This window comes from Heterocephalus glaber, unplaced genomic scaffold (assembly GCF_053883595.1).
Source record: "Heterocephalus glaber isolate CG9 unplaced genomic scaffold, H.glaber_assembly_v1.0 deba00000331, whole genome shotgun sequence".
Classification (NCBI taxonomy): Eukaryota; Metazoa; Chordata; class Mammalia; order Rodentia; family Bathyergidae; genus Heterocephalus; species Heterocephalus glaber.
Window position 1 is genome coordinate 58,789,314 of NW_028258142.1, and position 23,660 is coordinate 58,812,973.

General features: G+C 50.6%; 2 protein-coding genes across 7 annotated transcripts in view; one reads left to right on the plus strand and one right to left on the minus strand.

Annotated features, from left to right (window-relative positions):
* Window positions 1-195: 195 nt before the first annotated feature.
* On the plus strand, window positions 196-11,120 carry Tyms (thymidylate synthetase). The gene is made up of 7 exons (XM_004853178.3): window positions 196-430; window positions 2,422-2,495; window positions 3,751-3,925; window positions 7,149-7,250; window positions 8,246-8,421; window positions 8,948-9,019; window positions 10,534-11,120. The coding sequence occupies exons 1-7, from the start codon at window positions 235-237 to the stop codon at window positions 10,669-10,671; spliced, it is 933 nt and encodes a 310-aa protein (XP_004853235.1). The 5' UTR covers window positions 196-234; the 3' UTR covers window positions 10,672-11,120.
* Window positions 11,121-11,563: 443 nt separating this feature from the next.
* Window positions 11,564-23,660, minus strand: part of Enosf1 (enolase superfamily member 1) — a 29,444-nt gene continuing 17,347 nt past the window's right edge. For 2 of the 6 annotated variants that reach the window (XM_004853179.4, XM_087194228.1), the window contains 11 exons: window positions 23,527-23,599; window positions 23,375-23,413; window positions 22,758-22,840; window positions 21,365-21,399; window positions 19,997-20,084; window positions 18,291-18,425; window positions 15,189-15,230; window positions 14,310-14,439; window positions 13,970-14,069; window positions 12,176-12,257; window positions 11,564-12,059 (listed from right to left, as the gene is read on the minus strand). In XM_004853179.4, coding sequence (XP_004853236.1) covers window positions 11,958-12,059; window positions 12,176-12,257; window positions 13,970-14,069; window positions 14,310-14,439; window positions 15,189-15,230; window positions 18,291-18,425; window positions 19,997-20,084; window positions 21,365-21,399; window positions 22,758-22,840; window positions 23,375-23,413; window positions 23,527-23,599 — 909 coding nt within the window. In that variant the 3' untranslated portion in view covers window positions 11,564-11,957. Of the gene's footprint in view, window positions 12,098-12,175; window positions 12,709-13,969; window positions 14,070-14,309; window positions 14,440-15,188; window positions 15,231-18,290; window positions 18,426-19,996; window positions 20,085-21,364; window positions 21,400-22,757; window positions 22,841-23,374; window positions 23,414-23,526; window positions 23,600-23,660 lie in introns of those variants that run through there. The other 4 variants (XM_087194224.1, XM_087194229.1, XM_087194226.1 and 1 more) reach the window with 4 other exon arrangements.

Here is a 23,660-nt window from a genome sequence, read left to right on the forward strand (position 1 = left end):
TCGCGATCCTCCTGCCTCAGCTTCTGGAGTGCTAGGATGACAGGCGTGCGCCCTCAGGAGAGCTCCAAGGGGTCTTAAGGGCGGGGACGGGCTAAATTCCCGGAGACTGGGCACACGTGCGCGGGGTCCCGGCTCCCCACAGGAAAGGGCGGAGCGGGCGGGGGCGGCGCCCGGAAAAGGCGCCCGGAAGGGACGGCCCCGCCCTGCCAGCCGCTGCCCAGAGCCGCGAGCACCATGCCCGCCCCCGGCTCTCAGCTCCCGCCACCGCCCGCCGCGCACGACCAGGGCGCGAAGCCCTCGGCGCCGCACGCGGAGCTGCAGTACCTGCGGCAGGTGGAGCACATCCTGCAGAGCGGCTTTCGCAAGGAGGACCGCACGGGCACCGGGACGCTGTCGCTGTTCGGCATGCAGGCGCGCTACAGCCTGCGAGGTGAGCGCCCCCCGGACGGCGGCCGGACCCGGCCACCCCGCGTCCCCGCGGGCGCTCCCGGGTGGGGAGCGGGGAGCCCCCGGGCGGTTTGGCTTTGCAAAGTTTTTCAAAAGTGGAGCGAAAATAGTATGGGCCGGAGGCGGGAAAGGAGACGGCGCTGCAGCCCTGGGCGGGAACGTGGGGTTCCTGAAAGTTTCCCGCCAACCCCGAGCTCTAGCTCCTCCTCTGCTCTTTTTCTTTGCAGCTGTTTGGGCCTGGGGAAGAAGTGTCCCGGGGGTGGTTAGGGTCAGGCTTGCAGGGGACAGAGGACAGGGTGCGGGGGCCATTGCGTTAGCTTCTGTCACGCTGGGTTGAGGACCTGCTGTTTTCTTTTGGGGGGCAGGGCCTGCAAGGCAATCGAGCCTGGGGTAACACTGACCTCTCTTCGATGAGTGAGGAGCATCCTCGGCCTAAGTGTGGGACAGGGTTTGAGTGAGGAGACCCACTGGTGAAGCAGACTTACTGTGCTTAGGGGGACCCTCCATGGTTCCCCTTGTTCCAGAGACTGGAAACTTCACCCCGGATCCGTTCCGTATCACCCTGGAAGGAGCGGACTCTGAAGAAACACAAACAGCCCCTCCCCTTCGGTACCGGAGATTGAACTCAGGACCTTGGGCTTGCAAGGCAGGCGCGGTGCCTCTGAGCTAAATCCCTGGCCACAAACTGTCTTTTAATCCACCCTCTCTGGGTAGACCTTGGGCGAGCTCTCTGGTCTTCCACTTCTCCATTTGTCACAGGAGGAGGAGTTAATGCTCAGTAGGGAATTCTGATTTAAAAATCTCTTCTGTGAATATCAGCTACAAGGAGTGATCAAAATATACTGTGAACATTTTAAAAGAATTTATTACAGTGCAAGACACATTACCATGAATCCTCAGAATCCTCCTCCTCCCTTCAAACACACACCATGGATCTTGCCTCTTTCTGAAGCAGTTCTGGAGTCCTCTTTCCTGAGTGTCTCTAGGGACAGTGATCAAAAATACATGAATGCTGTTGCCGAGTGCCACCCAATGGAAAAGCAGGCTCATAAAAACATCCCAGTGTGTCCTCATTCCCCTGATCTGCCACGGTGAAACTTCTGGCTCTTCCCCCAGGTCAAAATGAGCATGAAAGGTAAACATTTCGAATCGATTCAGGACATAGAAGCAGTCACCACAATGCAACTAAAGATACTCACGAAAGAGGACTTCTAAAATTGCTATGGAAAGTGGCAAGAACTGTGGGATGAGTGTGTTCAAAATGAGGGGGAGGATTTTCAGGTAGATTTATGGCAATGGCTTTTACTATAAAAAATTTTTAAAAATTTAAACACCATATTTTTCTTTAAAATCATACCTTGTATACAACCAATAATGTGGACTGCCGCGGTACTGCATTTAGAGATAAACTTTTACACGTTTATTTCTCTGTTGCCTGTTGCTCCCACCCACTGTCCCTTAAGCTGTGTAAACATCTGCATTGCTTCCTGTTGCCTGTAAATGAAGAGCATAAAGGTGCTCTGGCTGGGTCACGTCCTGGATTAACAGGATCCTGCAGTGAAGTGTTTAAACAGTTGGTGTTTATGATAGACTGAAATAATATGTCAGTTTGCTTTACATGTATTTGTTACCGATCCGCAAGTTTTTACAGTGTGGATCTGGGTTGTGGTGGAATTAGGTGTAGAAGTATTCGGGCTTTGGGTGGGGGTGCAGTTTGGGTGTTGTCTTCCTGCCCTGTGACGGAGGTCACACTGCCTGGGTGGCGGTGAGCGCTCTGCCTTCTCCTGGCACTCCCACAGCATGGTGTGGAACTCCTGTGTCCAGGGCCACCAGGCTCAGGAGGGCTGCCCAGCCTTCCCGCCTTCCCGGGTGTCCCCCGTGGTCACTCCCTCGGTAGTTTCCTCCACAGAGAAAGCGGATTTTGAGTCCTGTCTTCTCAGGTTCCAACTAACTGTCTGGCACACTGTTTTTCAGATCAGTTTCCCCTGCTGACCACCAAGCGTGTGTTCTGGAAGGGTGTTTTGGAGGAGCTGCTGTGGTTTATCAAGGTAAAGAAGCTGCTGCCTTCACAAGTGGAGGGTCCTTTCTTAGCACAAGCCAGTGAGAGCCTTTAAATTATCAGATCATAGCCAGGAGGCTGAGGCAGGAGGACTGCAGGTTGGAGCCCAGCCTGGGCAATTAATTTAGCAATACCTTGTCTCAAAAGATTAAAAAAGGGCTGGGGATGTCTCAGTGCAGAGGCCCAGGGCCACACACAGACAGTAAGTCAGATCCTGTCACACCTCGGCCTAAAGCCCTTAGCGGGTCCTATTTCACTCAAGAAGAGCCAGGGTTTTCATTGGGCTGTTTTTCTGGCTCTGGCCTTCACTAGTTTTTCTCCATCTCACCACCCTGGCCTCCTTACCAATCTCTTGGGAATACTGGGACAATCCCATTGAGGCTGATGGTATTTGCCATTCCCACTTCTAAAACCTTCTCCAACACTTCCTTTGACACTGCTCAGTGAGCTTTTCTTTTTCTTTTTGGTATTTTTGAGACAGGGTCCGGGGCAACTTGGTCACAAGCAGGAGGTGGCAGGTACCTGCCCAGCAGCCCGGAGTGGGTGGGAAGGCAGAATCGGGCCGCTCGGCAGCTGGTTTCTACCTGGCCCCGGGGTTTGGCTGGCGCTGTCTGGGCCTGTGCTCTGTTATAGACGAGGCTGGGGCGGGGAGCAGTAGGTGGAGGGGTAGGAGGACCAGGCAAGGCCTAGGGTTATGTGGCTACCTCCTCATCCTTCCTCAGAGCGTCACAGGCCAGATCTAATGAGATGAAGTGTAAGAGAAATAACCACCCGAGGCTTTGTACTTAGCAGGAAAACAACTGTGTAAATACATATTGTGGCTAAAAGGAACTTTACAATAGCATAGATGAGTAAAATAGTGTCCACTTTTAGTCCAGTGTGACTGGTAATACTTGCCAGAAAAGCAAATACTGATTGGTTCTGATCAGTAAATTATCCTGTTGCCCGGTATATGAATGGATTGCAGGCAGGAAATTCATTTTGGAGTAGCACATTTAGACATAGAACATGTTTAAAGAAATGTAAAATTGACCGAGGCATGGTGGCTCATGCCTGGAATCCCACACTCTGGGAGGCTGAGCCAGGAGGATCCTAAGTTCAAGGCCAGCCTGGGCAGTTAAGACCCTGTCTTAAAATATGACATAAAAAGGGCTGGGTTATAGCTTAGTGCAAAGGCCCTGGGTTCAAAACCCAGTACTGAAAAAAAAAAAATTTTACTCAGTTCCCACTGCCATTTCTTCCAGGGATCCACAAACGCCAAAGAACTGTCTTCCAAGGGCGTGAAGATCTGGGATGCCAATGGGTCCCGAGACTTCCTGGACAGCCTGGGGTTTTCCAGCCGCCAGGAAGGGGACCTGGGTCCCGTGTATGGCTTCCAGTGGAGGCATTTTGGGGCTGACTACAAAGATATGGACTCAGGTGAGGAGACACAGCCAGGCTGCCAATACTCCAAGTACCCTTCCTAGCACGAGTTTGATCCATTTGGGGGACGAAGTCTCAGGACTGGCAAGTCCTGGAGCCAATGGAGAACTCTGACACTGGGGAGCTTCCTGTGTCATTGGCAGATGGCTGTAGGCTTGGTGTCCGTGTTGGAGGAGGTAGGTGTGTGGGAAAAGCCACCCAGCTGTGTCTTGTGGTGGCTTTGCTCTCCCTTTCCAAGGCTGAGACAGGAGGATTGCCACAAGTTCAAGTTTGAGGTCAGCTTGGAATACATAGCAAGACAAAACGAAACAAAAAACAAGGCTGCACCACCAGCACAATGTAGGTCCCTGTGGTGCTGGAATAGTGGAAGGAATATCCCACTGCAGGACGTCTGCCCTTCTCCATGCTATTGGTGGCACCTTGGTACCAGAGCCCAGCCCCTGGCCTTTGGCTCTTGTCTAACCTGTCCTTAAGCAGATGCCACCTCAGGGTGCGTGTGCGGGAAGTAACAGTCTGGTGGCTAGGCAGGGACCAGCAACCTGACATTGTGTCTCCTCTAAAGGGGACAGTGTTGCAGCTCTGGTCCCACCCCACTGGGGGTATCGGGCCTGGTGCTGTCTGAATCCCTTTAGTCAAAGCCTAAGATTGCACTGATGTGCAGTCATGAGATCTTTTTAACGTTGGCAGCTCCCCTCCCAGTACTAGAGATTGAACCTAGGGCCTTTGCACCTCCAACCCTTTTTTATTTTTTTATTTTGAGACAGGGTCTTGCTAAGATGTCTAGGCTGGACTAGAACTTGGGATCCTCCTGCCTCAGCCTCCCAGAGTAAAAAAGATTTAAAATGCTGTGTAGACCAGGAATGGGCAAATTTGTAGTGGCAGAAAGTAGAATGGGGGTTGCCAGAGGCTGAGGGGAAGAGGGAATGGGGAATTCAGGTTTAGCGGGTATACAGTTTTAGTTCGGGATGATGAAAATTCCAGGAAATGGATAGTGTGATGGTTGCACAATATCAGTGTGCAATTAATGCTGCTGAACTGCATACTTAAAAATGGTTATAGTAGTACATTTAATGTTATGTATACTTTATCAGTAAAAACAATGCAGTGTAAGTCACGCATGGTGGTGCATGCCTGTAATCCTATCACTCTAGGAGGCTGAGGCAGGAAGATCACCAGTTCAGGCCCAGCCTGGGAAACAGCTTAGAGAGACCCCGATTCAAAATAAGAAAGGGCTGTGCCTGTGGCTTAGTGCTAAAGCCCTGGGTTCACTCCCACCCCCGCAGAACCCAGCAGGATGGACCAGCCTGTGGTAAGTGTCTGTCGGTCGTCTTGTCTGCCCTTGTCGTCCCGGAGCCTCTTCCTGAGGACGTGGCTGCTCCCCTGGCCCTCGGTGCCTTGCTTCCTGCCTAGCAGTCAATTATTTCTTGTTGCTTAAGGGGAAAATTATGGCCTTACTCTAGAGCTGTCCGAATGCTAGCTGTTGGACTCCAGTAGGGGAGTTCGACGTCTTTGTTTTTAAATGTCCAGGGACCAGCCCAGTGGTGAATTGCTAGCCTAGCATGCACAAGACCCTGGGTTCCATCCCCAGCCCTGGAAGAAAATTTTGTTATTTTGGAATAATTACACATTCATAGAAGTTGCCCCCCAAAAGGAAAGTTCTCCTTCCCTGTTTCCCTACGAGGAAGACCTGCCCGAGGTGTGGCATCCATCTCTGTCGGTGCGTTCTCCAGTGCTCATCAGATTCGCCTGTTGTAGCACACTTGTTAGTGCGAGTGCGATTTCTAGCACTGTGGCATCCATCTCTGTCGGTGCGTTCTCCAGTGCTCATCAGATTCGCCTGTTGTAGCACACTTGTTAGTTCGAGTGCGATTTCTAGCACAGGTGTAGATTCGTGGAACCAGCACTACCATCGAGGTGTAGGATATTCGTGCACCACGATTCTTCTAAAAAATCTTTGTTTCCTTTTCTGGCGCTGTGATTGAGAGAGGACTTTGCCCCTAAAATGTGAGAATTGCCAGGCTGGAGCACTGGGGCTGGAGCATTGCCTGACTCCAACCTGGGGAGAGCATGAAGCCCGCCCCTCACTGCAAAGAGCTTCTCAGCTTCCTGTCCCGGCTCACCAGGCAGCCCAGGTGTCAGAAGTTCATGCCCCAGGCCCAGAGGAAGGCGGTGGTGTCATTGTTGACTTGTGTGGTGTGTTGTGTTTCTCTGCTCGCTGGGATGCAGTTTTAGGTGGGGGTTAGGGTAGGAGGGTGCCGAGCTGTGAGGAAGGAACCCACAGCCCACTGTAACCAGGACTGTGGAAGGAATCCTAATTCTGCTTTTCTTTTTGGTACTGGGAATCGAACTCAGGGCCTCACGCTTGCCAGGCAGGTGCTGCACTGCTGAGCTACATCCCCAGCCCAGGAATCCAATTTTGTGTAGGACCCAGGACGTCCTGTGTGGAACAAGGCTAAGCTAGACCGTGTCAGTGACAACCATGGAGGATGAGTGTAGAGAGGGAGTCCCAAGTAAGACTGCTGAGACTGGAGTGGATTAGCTTGTTTCTCGTGACAGCCATATACCTGGAAAGGGATCACTTTAGAAAGAAAAGAGGTTTATTTAGCTCCCAGCTCTGGAGCTTTAAGGTGAGGGCCATGCTGCTAGCACAGCAGCACAGCCCTGAGGTGACCCGGTGTCACATGGCAGTAAGGGACGGGAAGCACCCAAACACATCTCTTCCGGTCCCTCTTCTCCTTAAAGCCACCATGGAACTCCACTGTGGGAACTCCACCCTCATGACGTCATCCACGTCACCTCCCAAGGCCCCATCTGAGCGCACCAGAGTTGGATCAAGCTCCTCTTTTTTGGTACCGGGGATCGAACTCGGGACCTTCCGCCTGTAAGACAGGCAGTGGCACCACTGAGCTACATCCCCGGCCCTCAAGCTCCTCTTTAATACACGGTGAAATCGAACCCAGAGCCCTTGGAGACACATTCCAACCCCGTCCGAGCCACAGTAGTTGGCAGTAGGGGGAGGCTGGAGGAGAAAGGGACTGAGTGAGACATGTTCACGGAACTGGCACCAGCCCACAGACCCGGGGCCTCAAGTGGGGCCTTGCACTCCGGCCCCTGAGGTCTGAGCACTGCAGAGCGCGCTGTGGCGCAGCCACAGTGGCCCGGGACCTTGTCACGAGGTGCTGCTTCATGTGTGTACCTGTCCTCTCCGGCACCCCTGCAGATTACTCGGGTCAGGGAGTGGACCAGCTGCAGAAAGTGATTGACACCATCAAAACCAACCCTGATGACAGAAGAATCATCATGTGCGCCTGGAACCCAAAAGGTGGGACGTGGCTCCTCCACATGGCTAGCACAGAGGGGGCACCCCGGGGAAGCCAGCTCAGAGTGTGCCCCACCTCAGTCACACTTGGGTGCTCTTTCACCTTCAGACTTTGGGTTGGACCCAGGTGATCCCAGTGTGTGCATCTATACTCATTAAATTGCCTAGGAAAATACATGCCCATGAGATTAACATTTTAAGCCAGGCATGGTGGTGCACTTCTGTAATCCCAGCACTTGCAAGGCTGAGGCAGGAGGATCACTGTGACTTTGAAGCCAGCCTGGGATACTTAGTGAGATCTTGTCTCAGAAAAAGATTTAACATTTTTAATGTGGGCAGATGAAGTTTCAGCATCTCTGTTTATTATTGACATTCCTTTTCTTTCTTTTTTGGTGGCACTGAGATCAAAGCCAAGGGGTCGCTACCCCGAGCTACATCCTCAGTTCTTCTCATTTTTCACACCAAGGCAAATGTTGCTAAGTTGTCTATGCTGGGCTTGAACTGGGGGTCTTCCTGTCTTAGTCTCCCTCAGTGCTGGGTTTACAGACGTGGACCACCGTGCCTGGCTCATTCTTAACAGCTGTGTTGTAGAAATGAAACCTTTCCAGGGGTACTAGGTACCCAGAGTGTGGAATTTGCCTCTGTAATAGAGATTTTATCATGGAGTGCACCTGGGATGCCAGTTTCTGTGAATGAAACAATTCCTCTGTTTGGTGCCACAGAGGTAACAAGTCCTTGATTCCAGCTCAGGTAGAGGAGCATCGCTCTGTCCCTGTACGTCATAGAAGTCTCAGGCTGAAGGCCTAGACAGGTCCCCATCAGTTCTGGGGCTCTGCTGCAAGGGGGGAGCAGTCTGGCCTCATGCAGGATGTGGGTCGTGGGCATCGCTGCAGCTGGCGCCTTTCGAGGTTCTGCCTTGCGAGTGGCCTCTGTCTCCTGTTGGCCTTGCTCATAGCTGTGTTTCCTCACACCCCACCTCCTCCTCCGTGCTTCCTCAGACCTCCCTCTGATGGCGCTGCCTCCCTGCCATGCCCTCTGCCAGTTCTACGTGGTGAACGGAGAGCTGTCCTGCCAGCTGTACCAGCGCTCCGGGGACATGGGCCTGGGCGTGCCCTTCAACATTGCCAGCTACGCCCTGCTCACCTACATGGTCGCCCACGTCACTGGCCTGCAGGTGGGCTGCGCCCGGAGCAGAGAGGGTGGCTGTGGCCACCTCATGCCTTGGGCCCTTCCAGTCTTAGTTAACTTTTCTCAAATGCTACACTGGTTAAATCATTCTCTTGAAAAGTCTTGTAGTGTTTTCATACACTATATGATGTGCTTTAAAGGAATTGAGACTAAAGCTGGCTGTGGTGGTGCACACCTATAATCCTGGCACCTGGGAGGCAGAGGCAGGAGGATCTCTGAGTTCAATGCCAGGCTGGACTACATAGTAATGGGGGTGGAGGATTTAGCTCAGCTTGTGCTGCCCCTGCCTGGCAAGCACAAGGTCCTGAGTTTCATTCCTGGTACCAGGGGAAAAAAAATTGCATAGCGAGACCCTGTGTCAAAAAAGGGAGGGATGGGGCCAGGGATTTAGCTCAGTGGTTTCGCCGCCTGCCGCGCAAGCGCAAGGACCCAAGTTGGATCCCTGGTACCAAAGGGGTTGGGGGGGTGGATTGAAACTAATACATCATTCATCTCCCATACCATTTATTTAGCCAGGTGACTTTGTACATACTTTGGGAGATGCACATATTTACCTGAATCACATTGAGCCACTGAAAACTCAGGTAAGGATTAGATCCGTTCTCCTTTTTTGGGCGTGGTACCTTCTGCTAGTTAAAAGGTTGATTTGGGCAGCATCCCTTAGGTCACAGTCACTCTGTGGTGATGCGCCTGAGTTCCAGAGGATTCTCCGGCTGCAGGGCTTCCGTATAGGGAAAGGGGGCAGGCATGAGGCCAACACCTGCCTCTGTAGCCACAGGCATTTCACATGACAGGTGCTGTAAGGGACTAAGCACCAGTACCACAAAGGAAGGGCATGTTCAGGCCAGGGGATTTGAGACCTTCCCTGATATTTTTACTTGAAGGAGAAATGAAATGCAAATATTTTCCCTTAGATTTTATGCTAATAGAATACTTAAGTCTGTCTGAATCCTTTCAATACCAGATGATTTGAAATGGCAGGAAAAATATGAGCAGCTGTGCTTCATAAGCCCCAAGGGAAAAAAGGAAGAACCAAAAACCTTTGGGCCCCTGCCAGATCAGACCTGTGAGTGACACCTTTTGAGAGCTTGGCCTCTCTTAAGTAGACCGGCTACCAGCTTGTTGGGCTGTGGCTCTGCCTGTCCCTTCCTGTGTGTTGGACACTGTGCTGGGTCTGACCCGTGTCCGCATCCTTGCTGGTGTCATGTGCTCATTCCTGAATCCTGGCGCACATCCCTTTCTGGGACTCATTAACAGCACTCATCCTTTGTTTTCCTTTACCAGGGACAGTTGGGATAGGGATTATAGAATTTAGGAAACCATACTGTAATGCTGTTGTGAGTTACGTACAGAAAAGGAAGCTGGGTGTGGTGTGCACCTGTAATCCTAGCACTGGGGGCGCTGAGGCAGGAGGATCACTGCTCGTTCTAGGCCAGCCTGAGCTTAGTGAGACCCTGTCTCAAAAAAAAAAGGCAAGGAAAAATAGACTATGTCCTGGTCTTTAATAGATCTGCCAGGAGTTACTGTATAAGAATGTAAGCCTGAGCTGGGGATGTAGCTCAGCAGTGCCATGCCTGCCTGGCAAGTGCAGAGTTCTGAGTTCAATTCCTGGTACCAAAAAAAAGGACTTCAAGAATGTAAGCCTGACCCAGGTGTAGTGTGGTTCACGCCTGTAATCCTAGCACTTGGGAGGCTGAAGCAGGAAGATTGTGAGTTCTAAATGGGCATGGACTACAGAGCAAGCAGTGTCAAAAAAAAAAGCTGGGCATAGTGGTGCACACCTGTAATCCTGGCACTTGGGAGGCTGAGGCGGGAGAACTGCCACAAGTTTGAAGTCAGCCTAAGCTACATAGTGAGACCCTGTCTTGAAAAAAAGAACTTGGGTCTGATGAGCCACCAGGCCCCTGATGGCATGTAATGTCACAAACACCCTTCACTCTTACCTGAGCAGGGAGACCAGGTGGTTATGTCCCAGGAGTGGTGGGTAACCAGGGGAAGGGTTCTCCTTGGTTCATAAAATTGTGCTTGTGTCATGAAGGGACAGAATTAAAGCAGGTTACACAGACGCGGCAGAATAATGGTCTGATTTTGTCTTCAGCTTCAGCGAGAACCAAGACCTTTCCCAAAGCTCAAAATCCTTCGAACAGTTGAGACCATCGACAACTTCACAGCTGAAGACTTTCAGCTGGAAGGGTACAATCCACATCCTGCCATTAAGATGGAAATGGCTGTGTAGAGTGCTTTCAGCGGTGCTGTTCGAAGGAAGGAAGGAAGGAAGTGTCCCTGTTTAGAACTTGAGTCTCGGTATTTTTGTTTGTAAAGCAAAAAAGGAAGTAGGTCAAAAACTGTCAGTGACCTATCAGTTATTATTTGTTAACTTTTGAAGATAGTGTCACTGGCAGATATAAGGTACTGGTTTTTTAGTAACACAAGAGCTTAACTTTAGTAATAAAAGTGCACGAAAATGCTAAGATTATGAATAAAGTAACAACAGTGAAAGTTCCTATATTCTTAGCAAAACCAAGTATGCATTTCAGTTGTACATAATGAAGGTGAATTTAATTACATAAGCTCTTCCCTGAAATCTCAAATAACACCATCAGTCAGAATGTATAGTTTGCTCATGAACATTTGCAGTTACATTTGTTGTGTATATTCCTGTAATAAAGCCTTGGTTTGCATTTATCCGTGTTTCTTCCTCTGTTGCCGTTTATTTGCTCAGCTCCTGCCTAGCACGGTCACCCGAGTGACACACTGCGTCCCTGTTTAGCTGCTGTGGAGAGTGCTGTTGTATGTATTAGAAGTGCTCACTGTGCAGTATTTCACCCTGTTTTTCCGCCACGCATCTCCTTCTAGCTGCATTTTATCTTTAAATATAATGAGCATTTAGGTAGAGGTTTTTCAGGGTTATAAATACCATCAGTTCCAGTGTGGTGTGACTTCTCTAACAGGCTTAGACCGGTTAAGAAAAGGGATGCTAAACCACTTCAGGGCTCATCGGTGGCTTTTTTCCCTTTGTTGCAAATACCAGCTCCCCGCTGTGCTCCAGAACTATTTTTATTCTGCTAATTTATGAGAAGCATTAAACAGAACATGGAGTTGTTCTAACAAATTGTGCGACATGTTGCTGATTTTCCAAGTAATTTAATGTCCTGGTACAAGCCCTTGGTAGAAATTTTTTTTTTTTGGTACTGGGGATCAAACTCAGGAAGACCCTGCCTTGCAAGCGGTGGCACCACTGAGCTAAATCCCCGGCCCTCTTGGTAGAAATTTTGTTAAGAACATCTTCCTGGACTTCAGGCTAGGTGAATCTAAGTTTGTTTAAGGGTTAGAGTATGCATCGATTTGTTAAAAGAATCGATGATGAAACTGATTCCTGAGGTTAATAGGACATTCAGCTGAACTTGATTGGTAGGATGCAATTTTTTTCCTTCTATTTCCATAAAACTAACCAGGAAATTTTAAAGAAGAAAAGGTAGTAGGTAGCACTATGTAAGAAGAAGAGGAAATAGGGCTGAATGCTTAATTTTCTTGAGCAGCAAGGAGTTTCTTCCAGACTTCGCCATCTGGATACTGGTGTTTCCTTACAGAGTCCTCTTTCATTTCTGTCGAGTAGCCCGCATCCTAGCAAAAAGAATCAATTGGGCAGTGCTGATGACCACCTGGAACAAAACCATGTGTGTATTCCTGATTATTTAAAAGGGTCAAGCATGCCTGTGAGGCATCCCGGCCTGGCTCACCTTGGGAGGCATGTAGGAAGCCTGCTTGATTTGCACGGGATACTTGAAATGTTCGTGCAGATGATCCACATATTCACACATCCTAGGGGGAGGAACGAGACTGAGGCAACAGCACCCAAAGGGAGGTGATCTGTGAGCTGCTAGCCACTAACGCAAGGGGAGCAGCACGTGGGATTCCGCACGTTTCTATGAGAAGCCCTCGACCTCTGCCTCGGGTGCTATGCACCCAGAAGAGCAGTGTGGGACTGAGGCACAGTGAACCACGACGTCCCTTGCAGCTCAAGGTCTTGTGATGCCCCAGAGGCGTCAATTCAGACTCTGGAGAATGAGTCACCCAGGTGCCTGGCCCAAAGTCAGACAAAGAGAATGAATCACCCCATGGGGTCCCTCCAGGTACAGAGACAGGCAGGCCATGTGCTGCCCTGGTGCTGGGGTTGCACAAAGAAGCTGATGAGAGTGAGTCGCGTGGTTTCCTTGGGCACAGCCACTGAGCCACTGACTGGGGTGTCTGAAGAACGGTGCAGAAGACCCAGCTGCAGAGGAGAGGACAGAAGAGCAGGAAATGTGTCCACACAGGATGACAGAGCAAGGGGCTGACGTGTGACAGCACGTGGGGTAGCGTCTGGTGGTGGTTTTACCTGCGGGGAGGCCTTGGAGCACCAAGTCCCACTGAGGCACTAGCGCGTGGGGTGCTGCACCAGGGACAGTGTGCACTGAGTGCAGGAGTGACCCCCTCTCCCCCTCAAAACCTGTGGAGCTTTTCACAGTTGGTCAGAATCTCCTGTGATCCTGAAGGAGGAACTGAGGGGCAAGAGCACAATGATCTATGGTTCTTCACTCGAGTCTGCGAATTCACTGGGAGGGAAGAACAACGATCTAATCCCAACCTTCATCTTCCAGATGTACAGACAGGTTTAGACTTAGATGAGATCAACCCATGTCAGCTCCAGGTCTGAGGGGCCCAGGTTTCCTTCTTTGCAATCTAACATTCTTTAATTTATTAGCATAACATCATCCAGACAGCACCTGTCTCCTCACTACCAGCTGAAGAAGAAACCATTACAACTATGCCCTTTCCGTGCCTAACAGAGCCCATCTCTCTTGGGCCTGAATCTGGTATCTGCCTTTCCCCTGCATGCCTGGCTCTTGCTGTACACCTGTAGTGAGCTTTCTGCAACACTTAATTCCAGGAGCTGAGAAGGCATAATAAGCTGGATGTGGTAGTGGACGCCTGTAATCCTAGCACTCGGGAAGCTGAGGCAGGAGGACCACTGAGTTTGAGACCAGCCTGCACTACCTAGCATGACCGTGTCTCCAAAAACAAAACAAAAAGAAGAAAGCAAACATAATAAACAAAGCCATACATGCAGATGACTGGAAGGAAGACTGTCCCAATGTAAAGTTCCCTGGGATGCTGAGAAGATGAAACTATTAAATAAAGATGTATTGGGTGGTATCAGGAAGAGGAGATGCAATGGAAAATGTACATGTGAGAAACCAGGGCTTCAGGAAGGCATAAAATAGAGCCATTTGGAGTTCTGGGTGTGAATCTACCCTCAGTAGTGACTTCTCTAGTGGGTCCCTGTTCTTACTGCCTGTGTGGAGAAATCAGCAAAAGCAGCATGTTTATACGACAAAGTGGATGCGTCACGCTGTTCAGTGTGGAGCCGACTCTTAGAGCCATGTAGGCCCTTGCAACAGTGCGCAGTGTCCTGGGTGTCTGATGGTGAAAGCAGGACGCTCAGAGAGCTGGCCCGGCCTGAGGGAAGGAGTGCTCGAGGTAGACAGACTGACCTGTTGTTAAGGCTTGCGGAGACTGATATGTAGTCAAATATGATCAAGTGCTGCACTAGCTCACACAGGCCAACTCCGCCGGCGTGGGGGCACACAGGAGCTGGAGGGAAAACATTTCTCCTCAATGCCAAAAGCGTGCAAAAGAGGTGGGGAAGAGAGCCCTGTGGTTTCTGTCAGTGCCCACAGGTGATTAAGTCATTAATATTTAGGAATAGAGTCCCATCATGAAAATCATTAAAGATTCCTTGATGGGGGCAAACAGAGAAAAAATCAGCATGGCAAAGTAGAGACTTGAGTTGCAAAGACCACAGGAAGTGGGGGACCCCAGGCAGGCCCTTACTTCCAAACTTCTTGGCCATCAGTAACACTGAGAGGTTTTCATTGACACTTCCCAGTCTGCAGCTGTCAATCTGGAGAAACTGCAGGGCGTTCACCTGTAGGAGTTGCTTAAATACCACTCTATTGTGACACTGGAAATAGAATTAAAAATGACACCAATAGAAGAGTCAGCACTGGCCTTCGGGATCCCTAAGCCTGGCCGTGCGGTGATTCCACGCCAGCTGTCACCCATGGGTGGCCCTGGGGAACCCAGGCTGTGATTCTCTTTTGTTCTCACTGGGCAGGAGGCACCCTGGCAGTGCAGGCAGGGGCCTGGCGCTCCCTTCCTTCCAGATCTGCGGATGTGACCGTGAGACAGATCACACCAGCTCAGGACGCATTAAGGAGTAACTTGTACAACCTCAAGTGGGAGGTGAAGCCAAGCATTGAGATGAGGTATGGTGACAGCGATGAGCGGGTGGCATGATGACAAAACAGAACCACAGCTGAGTGGTATTGTTCCTTTTGCTGGGAAAACAGAATCTGTTCTCGGGCTGACTGCAGTGGGGCTTGGCAGGCACTGGTGCTTGGTTTACAAGCACAGGGAGCAAACACCATCCTGCTGACCCAGTTCAGAAGCTGGCTTTCTTACGCCACTGTGCAACCTTGCAACACCTTTACATTGCTGCCTTGTTGATCTTGATTAGATGTTTTGAGAAAATCACCTGAACTGTATAAATTATAGAAAAAGCCACCAACTTTTGACTGACTTCACACTGATGGACTACTGAGTTCTAAGACGGTAAAAATGTCCTGGCCCAAAATGGAACCGGATACAGAGCCTAACACAACTGTGTCCGTCAGTGGTGGGTGTGTGGTGGCATCGAGACACGTCACTCACCTGTTCTCCTGTGGCCACACCAATTCCTAAAGGGACCAGTGCCTAGGAGAGAAGGCAGCCTACTGTTATTTTCCTAGGTTTTAAACTGCAGCTCCTCAGGATTAAAGATGCATTTTGCTCCAGAAGGAAAATCCCTGCTGCTGAGCCACGTGACAGTCAAAGGCAGGCAGAAGGATGCCCGTGCATCCCTGACGGCCCCTTCAGTGGTTATTCTAGAACCTCCTCCCTTGCCACATTGTGGGCGACAGACTGGGTGAGGTGCTGTCACCTCCACCTGGACTTGGTCCTCTAGCCTGGCCCCGGAAAGCCATGTCCCTCACCTGCCACCTGGGCTCCAGGCTGCCCCACTCGGCCTCCACTGGCAGGGACCCCACAGTTGTCCGCCTCAGACATCTTTGGTTCCTGCCTGGTTTTCCTTCCATTTCTCAGGGACAGATTCGGAGCCCTCGCTGCCTGTCAGGTGCTGTGCAAAACACTCGTGTGAGTGATGCCCAGTCACACCTGGCAGGAGAGGAGCCATCAGTGTCCTTGTTTTACAGACGAGGGAACAGGAGCATCCCTGTCACAGAGCTGGAAGTACACAGCTGTGATTTGTCCCTGAGGCTGATCCCAGAGCCTGAGGAGACTTCTGGATCACTTATGCCAGCTTCTCAGTGAAATCACTGAGGGCGCAGGTGCCCCTGACTCAAATCCGTGTCCCACCTCTCGTGGGGCATGTGGGCGCGGCACCAGGCGGGCTTTCAGTCTGTTTCAGCAGATGGTCTCAAACACACCTTCTCACGCTAGCATTTTATGCTTTCTGAAATTTCTAATTTAAGGACATTTGGTTCTTTGTCTCAGACGAGAAAAAGGAGAGAGCAAATGAGGAGGGGAGCGGAGGGAAAGCCATTTTAAGGCAGCGTTTCCAGCACTGACTGGGTACCGAGTTTCGACCTGGACGTAGTCCCTGCATCGGCCCTCTCCCAGCTGCTCTCCCTTCACCTCCCCAGGTTTCAGCAGCAGCCTCCCCACCCCACCCCTGCCTCAGTTTCCTCTGCCCTGCAGGCCCTGTTTCAATGCACGGCCAATGGCATCGCCACCGTCCTCCCAGTCAGAGACCTGCAGCGGCCACCTCCTTCGGGCAGCGCCCTCTGAGCCCCTGTGGTGCCTCCTCTGTGCCCTGCGCTGCGCTGTGCCTGCAGTTGTGGTGCCTTGGCTCATCTGTCCCTTCCTCAGAGCCTCCCCTGACTCCCCAGGTGGGTGGCAGTCAGCTGCGAGCCTGGAGAGGCGAGAGCAAGGTGCTGCGACCCCAGGAACCCTGAGGAGCAAGGCCACGCACGCTCAGGGGAGGAGCCTCGCTGACCTCAACCTCTCACCCAGACACCTACCTTCAACAATTCTTTGGAAGGTTTGGCTTTTGTCTCTCTCTCTCTCTCTCTCTCTCTCTTTTTTTCTTCTTTCTTTTCTTTTCTTTTTTTTTTTGAGATGGGGTCTCACTATGTAGTCCAGGCTGGCCTCAAACTCACCACAATCCTCCTGCCTCATCCTCCCGAGTGCTGGGATTACAGGCGTGCACCACCACACCTGGCTTCTCTCTCTCTCTCTTTTTGAGACAGGATCTTCTATGTAGTGCAGGCTGGCCTTGAACTCTCTAGCCCCAGCTGGCCTCAAATTCCAGGTGATCCTCCTTCCTCAGCCTCCAGAGTGCTGGGATCACCACCACCCCCGGCTCGGCTTCTGTTTGAATAAAGGTGGCTGTGGTTGCCCCGTGGCTCCAGCACATGTCCCTCACCTGCAGCCCAGTGTTCTTTACAGTCAGCTCAGGTCCCCACCCCAGGCCATGAGGCCACCTCCCAGTCCCTGCCCACAACCCCCCCCCCCCAGGAGCTTTCTTCTCTGTACTCAGCACTCAGTGGCCCGGTTCATGTCCCCGCCCATCTCTGTTTAATGTGTCTGTTTTTCCTCTCCAGAGAAGCTGCAAGTGGGGTGAGGAGGACGTTCCTGAAGCATAGGCTTCCGGAGCGTGTCCGACCTAAGGTCGGTCTGATGTTGATCTGCTGAGAGAGCCAGCGAACAAAGGACCTTTGAGCCTCTAACCTCACACCCTAGTGGGAAAAAGGTTCTTAGACGAGACAGGGTGGCTGGACCCAGGCTCAGGGAGTAACAAGGCTGAGGACAATGTCTCTGTGGCCAGAAGTAGGTGTATCTGAACTTGGGATGGCCATAGCGGGACATCCGTGAATCCCATACCCAGTCCCTTCCCTGACCGCACCCTCATCCGGCAGCCTTTGGCTAACATGACTTCTTACAGAGCTTGCTTTCATCTGAGGATCAAAAGCCTAGGAGTTACGGTCTTGTACAAACTACAAATTAACCACTTGACATGGCTTTGTAGATCAGGGCTGTAAAACAGCCATAGAAGGGCCCCCTGCCTAGCCAGAGGTTTCTCAGGTGTTCCAACATGTCAAGTTCTTCCTGAACCCAAAAGGGAGGGAAGAGTTAGCCTTAGTTCTAGTCATCTGGAGGAATCTACACTTGTTTCATTCTGGATGATTAAGTACAGTTGTACCTCAACTTATAGAGGAGTTATGTCCTGATAAAAGACACATTCATGGCCCAGGATTTAGCTCAGTGGTTCCAGTGCCTGCCTCGCAAGTGTAAGGTCCTGAGTTTGATCCCCAGTACCAACAAAACAAAACAAAACAAAACAAAAGCCACATTCAAAATATGAAGTATGTTTTCTACTGAATGCATATCACCATTGTACCATCATAAAGTAGAAAAATTCTATGTTGAACTATTGTGAGTCAGAGACCATCTATATTCAAACAGCAGTCACATTTCTACACTTAAAAGCATGGGAACCATGTCTATCAAACTCTAGATTTTAGCAGCCTTGGAACTTTTGGTGACTCCCTCCAACCACAACAGGCGGAAGTGGTACAGAGAGGATGTCGGGTCTGCAGCCCTCACCTGTTGCACATTACAATTACTTCAGCTGCCTCCTTTAGGAAATGTGAAAGGGAGCAAGTGAAGAAATGTTACGGTCTGTTGTGACCACGCTGGAAAATTAAACATGAAAGTCAATGGCCTGGACAGCAGAGGCAGTGGCAGTCTTCCTACCTTGGAAATGGCAGCATGCCCCAGGATGTCATCGGGAGACGTGGGCTCCTCGATCCACAATGGCTTGAACTCGGCCAGCTTGGACATCCATTCCACCGCCTCGGGCACGTCCCAGCGCTGGTTGGCATCCATCATCTGCAGGGAGCGTCCTTCCCGGTGAGGGTGGCCCACTGCTGACACCCAGCCCACAGCCCTAACAGAAGTGGCTGCCCGGACACACGTGTGTTGAAGCATTAGCTATTTGTTGGGACCATTTTATCACATACTGAATCATGTAGTAAATGGTGAGTTTGTTCAACAGCCATGTGTTGACTGTGGCCCACCATGCATCTGGCACATTAATTAACAAACAGCTACCATTAATGAAGCCCCCACTCCCATAGGTGCTGGATGGGTTTTGTTCCATTTAATGCTTATAAGAACTCCATGAGGAAGGCCATACTTGTCCATTTTGCAAATAAAAAAATGACACTCAGAGAAGGAACTTGATCAAGAACAGTAAGTCAGGCCAGTGGAGAGTTGAGTCCAGGTCTTGAGTTCTGAGGCCCTGCCTCTCCACCTGCTGCCAGCCGGCCCAAAACCTGCTGGGTGTGCAGAGCCTGAGAGGGGCCCTTCCACCCCTCTATCACTGACATCACAATGCCTGAGAGCGAGACAAGGAAAGTAGTAGCTATGGAAGGTGCTAAGTGGTAAGAGCTCCCTCCCAGGACTCTTGGAACCACAGGATGGGGCACTCAGGAAAAAGTTTTATCATCAGTCATTTGGAAGAGAATGACCTCATGAGACAAGAGGAGCATTAACTCACGTACAGATAATGGGCCTTCGGGTCCTACATCAAGACTCCAAACTGGAATTTTAACTTGTGAAGGAGCCTCTTAAACTTCATAAATACATCTGCAACTTTTTTGTTTTTCAGTACTGGAGATTGAACCCAGGGTGTTGGCATGGAGCTACATCCTCAGCCCTTTTTATTTTTTTAAATTTTGAAACAAGGTCTTGCTAAGTGGCTAAACTGCCCAGGTTGGACTTGAATTTGCAATCTTCCTGCTTCAACCTCCCAAGGTGTTGGGATTACAGGTGTGCACCACCATGCCCCACTTGCAGCTTTCTTTTACGAAAATATTTTACACTTAATGAGAACCATTTCACAAAAATACTGGGTCAGGGACAAAAACAGCTGATCTTTACATTTATCACAGCCACAGTTTCAATACTTCTTCAACAGTGTCTCCCTGAACCCCGCCTACCTGATGAGCAACCTACAGAGATTAATGATTGACACACCAGGGCACCAATGGGAGACCTGTTTGCTGTTGGTCCGCAAATAAGTGAGCAAGGAAGGACCCAAGCCCCACCCTGATCTTATTTAACTAGTTCTGCAGAATTAAAAAACTAAAAAGTATTAAACCCCATGGGTTTGTGTGTTTTTTTTAAAAAAAACACATTCACCTAGGGCTGGGGATTTAGCTCAGTGGTTCCAGCGCCTGCCTCGAAAGCACAAGGTCCTAAGTTGGATCCCTGGTACCAAAAATAAATAAATAAAAATAAAAATACATTCACCTACTGCAAGACCACAGAGCCATACTTCACCTGACAATAACTTTTAAAACTTCTAAAGTTTTTAAGATCCTCCCTGAAATGAGTTGTACTTTGGCCCTGGATAAAGTCTTCCTGCCAGGTTGCCAGTGGTGTGAGAAGACAGTTACCAGAGTCTTCTCAGGTCCGATCATGTCTCTGATGAGGCGGCATCTGCGCATGTCATCCTCGAGGTCAGCCCCCACCTTCACTTTGAACCTAGAAACATATTTGGTAGGCTAGTGTACCTCTGTCCTTGGACTGGGCAGAAACACCTGAATTTTCTGCAGAAGTGACTGTCTCTGTCAATAACTCACAGACCACATTTTCCAGTAAACTCTGGCTCTTTCCCAATGATGTTAGCCAAGTCCCCTGCCCATAATGTGCTGACAGCACTGCTGTACTCTGTCAGGATAGTGCCTCTCAGTCACTGCGGCCTGCAGGCAAGGCGCCGGGACAGAGGTCTTAGTAAAGTGAACTGGGCCTTTGCTGTATCACGGAAATGAATTAACAACAAAGAGGCCAGAGGCAGAGCTGAAGAGCATGGTGGTGCTGACAGGGTATGTGGAGTCCCCTGGTGCACCCTGAATGAAGAGACTCATTTATAAACCATCTCTACCTTACAGCCTGGCGCACAGAGGGCCTGTCTTAAGTGAGCCCAGAGGGAGGAAGGCCACAGGGTAGTCCATCCCCCAGGTGCAGGGGCCCAAGGCCAGCAGCAGAAAGGACCTGGTTGAGTACGAAGGCGAGCAGAGGGCAGCTGAGGCCCCTGCTGAAGTCTCCTCCCACCATACATGCCTGTGGCAGGGAGCTGCCCATCTGGCTTCACGTCCAACCGTGCTCTGAGACGTGGCTGCTATACATGCTCCCTGTGACTCTGCCCTCAGCAGTGTCACTGGCCTGAGTGTGGGCACTGTCACGTGGAGGAGGGGCCTCCACTGCTGGGTTCGAGTTTCTGCTTACTAGCTCTCCAGGCCCTCGGCCCTGCACACTCAGTATCAATCACATAGGAGGTATGATAAAAAAAAATATGGTGAATATTTACATTAAAAAATTATTACAGTAAATGACACATTGCTTTGAATCCTCAAAAATACTCCCATTCGCCTTGAGCACACTTATCCCATCATTCTTGCCATTTTCTGAAGCCATTCTGGAAGACTTCTTGTCAGTGTCTTTAGTTGCACTCTCATGCTTGCCTCAGTATCCAGAATCAATTCAAAACGTTTCCCTTTCATGGTCATGTGACTTTGGGGAAGAGCCAGAAGCCACACGGTGCCAGATCCAGTGAATATGCCGGATAAGGACACACTGTAACATTTTTTATGACCCTGCTGTGCTGTTGAATGGCCCTGGGCAGCGGCACTCCCTGTAGTTTTGATGACACCTCATTATACCCATGTGCCAGGCTGCTTCTGGCCTTTTTGATGTCATTTAATCCCTGGCTCCCATCCTTGTGCTGCTAAGCGGGAAGGTCAAGTCATCACACAATCACCTACCTGGTCCAGCCATCCTTCAGGGCTGCCGTGCAGAGCTGTGGGGAAAGAGCTACCGTCACTGCGTTCATGGTATACGTAGCACACCACTCCCCTGGCTGGGCGGGACTCAGGTGTGTCTGATCTGGGTTCCACTAACATTATGGCCATAACATAAACCAGAGAAACAGCCATGTGTTGTTGAAATCAAGGGAAGAAACAGCTCGGCCAACAGAGCATCGTTCCTTCTCCTTACAGGGTAGCTTTCTCCCTCATCTCCATGGGAACCATTTCTTTCACTGTCACAACATTCCTGGAAGGAGTATGTAACATGAGTGTCCCTGTTTTGGGGGGGGTTGTTTGTCTTTCTGAGACAGGGTCTCACTATGTAGTTCAGGCTAGCCTTGAACTCACTATGTAGCCCAGGCTGGCCTCAAACTCACAGCAATCCTCCTGCCTCAGCCTCCCAAGTGCTGGAATTACAGGTGTGTGCCACCATGCCCAGCTGTGTCCCTGATTTTATTTTATTTTATTTGTTTATTTATTATTTATTTTCGGTACTGGGGATCAAACTCAGGACCTTGTGCTTTAGAGGCAGGTGCAGTGCCACTGAGCTACATCCCTGGCCCATAGTGTGTCCCTGGTTTTAAACCTAGCACTTTCTGTGGCATCCAGAGAACTAGTGGATGTAAGAGTATCAAGCAGAAGCCAGCCCGTGTGACTCCATCTCTCTTTCTCTCTCTCTACTCTACATGAAAACAATATGACAAGAGAGAGTTATAAATTAGCCCCGTGCTGAATGCTAATGGCTTCTGGAGAGGGGAGAAGACTGAAGGTTGATTTTCAGTGGTTCACGATGTCATCAACCTGCCTACTTAAGGAAGCCCCATAAAATCCCACAAAGACTGGCTCCAGAGCTCCAGGGCTGGTGAACATGTCGAGGTACCTGGCTCCCAGAGAGAGGATGGAGGTGCCAATGCCCCCCTGTGGCTCCTCCTGAGCTGTAGTCCTGACAGTAACCCAGTATCGAAAGTAACGTTCCCTTGAGTTCGGGGAGCCATTCCGGCAAAGGGTAAAACTCCAGGATTGCGGATGGAAGCCATTTTCCAGTCAGTTGCTCAGAAACTCAGGTGACAACCTGGACTTACATGGCTGGCATCTGAAGTGTCCCACCCTGCGAGCTGAGCCCTTAACTTACTGTCTGATGCTGACTCCAGGCAGACAGCATTCAGAACTGAGTAAAACTCTAGGACGCCTGCCCACTGGTGTCCCCAAATCCTGGAGACCTGAGTGGTGCTGGGGAAACCCACGCATCTGTGCCAGAAGTGACGTACGATCATAGCAGTGTGAGCATGGACGACAATCAGTTTGCTGTCCCTCCTTCAACCTGTCTGCAAAGCCCAGGTACCCAGCCCACCTTCTTCAGCAAGTCGTCCGAGTACCCAAGCCAGGCGCACGACGTGGTGTAGGCAGGGTAACCATGTGTCAGCATTTGCTCTTCTAGAAAACACAAGAGTTGACCTTTTTTTGGGGGGGGGGGGTAGGGTATGGAACAGTGTCTCACTATGTAGTTCAGGCTGGCCTGGAACTTGAGGCAATCCTCCTGCCTCAGCCTCCTGAGTACTGGGTTTATAGGCATGCGCCACCAGGTCCAGCAACATTCAACATTTTGTGCTTTCCAGGAACTTTGGAATTAGAACTGCCTGTAGCTAAGCTGCTGCTCATGGAGACTCCAGCTGTTCTGCTGGGTGCCTCTCACATGCACACAGCACTGGTCCAGCCCCTCGGTGTCACAGTGACCAGGATACCCTCTGAGTGTCCCACAGTGCAACCCTAGAGCCTAGCTTCCTGGGAGCAGTGGTGGAAATGAGCCTGCAGCCAAGGTGACCCCAGGTGGCTTCTTCACTAAAACCCACACATCTGACTGAGGGTCCAGCTGCTTGGTGCAAAGCATCTAGAAGGTCAGTTTGGACCCCAGAGGCCAGGGACACTCAAAAGTTGACAACAAAAACAGAAGATTTCCATACAACCTACCTCTTTCTTTTTTACCAACTTGACCTTTCTGCAGTATTTCTGGAAAAAGAAAAAAACAAACTGTCACCACTCCTTTACCCGGCAGAGCTGATGGCTGCTGGGTGCACCTCACTGCCCCAAAGCTCCTGGTTCCACCGCCTAGCTTGCCTCACCCAGGGCGTCCTCCTCGGTCAGGGCGTCAGTGATGTATCGGAAGTCAATGCAGGATAACAGCATCCTGGGGTCCTGGCAGCAGGATAGGAGGGAAAAGGCCCAGATCAATTCGTATGCAGATTATGGGTCTAAA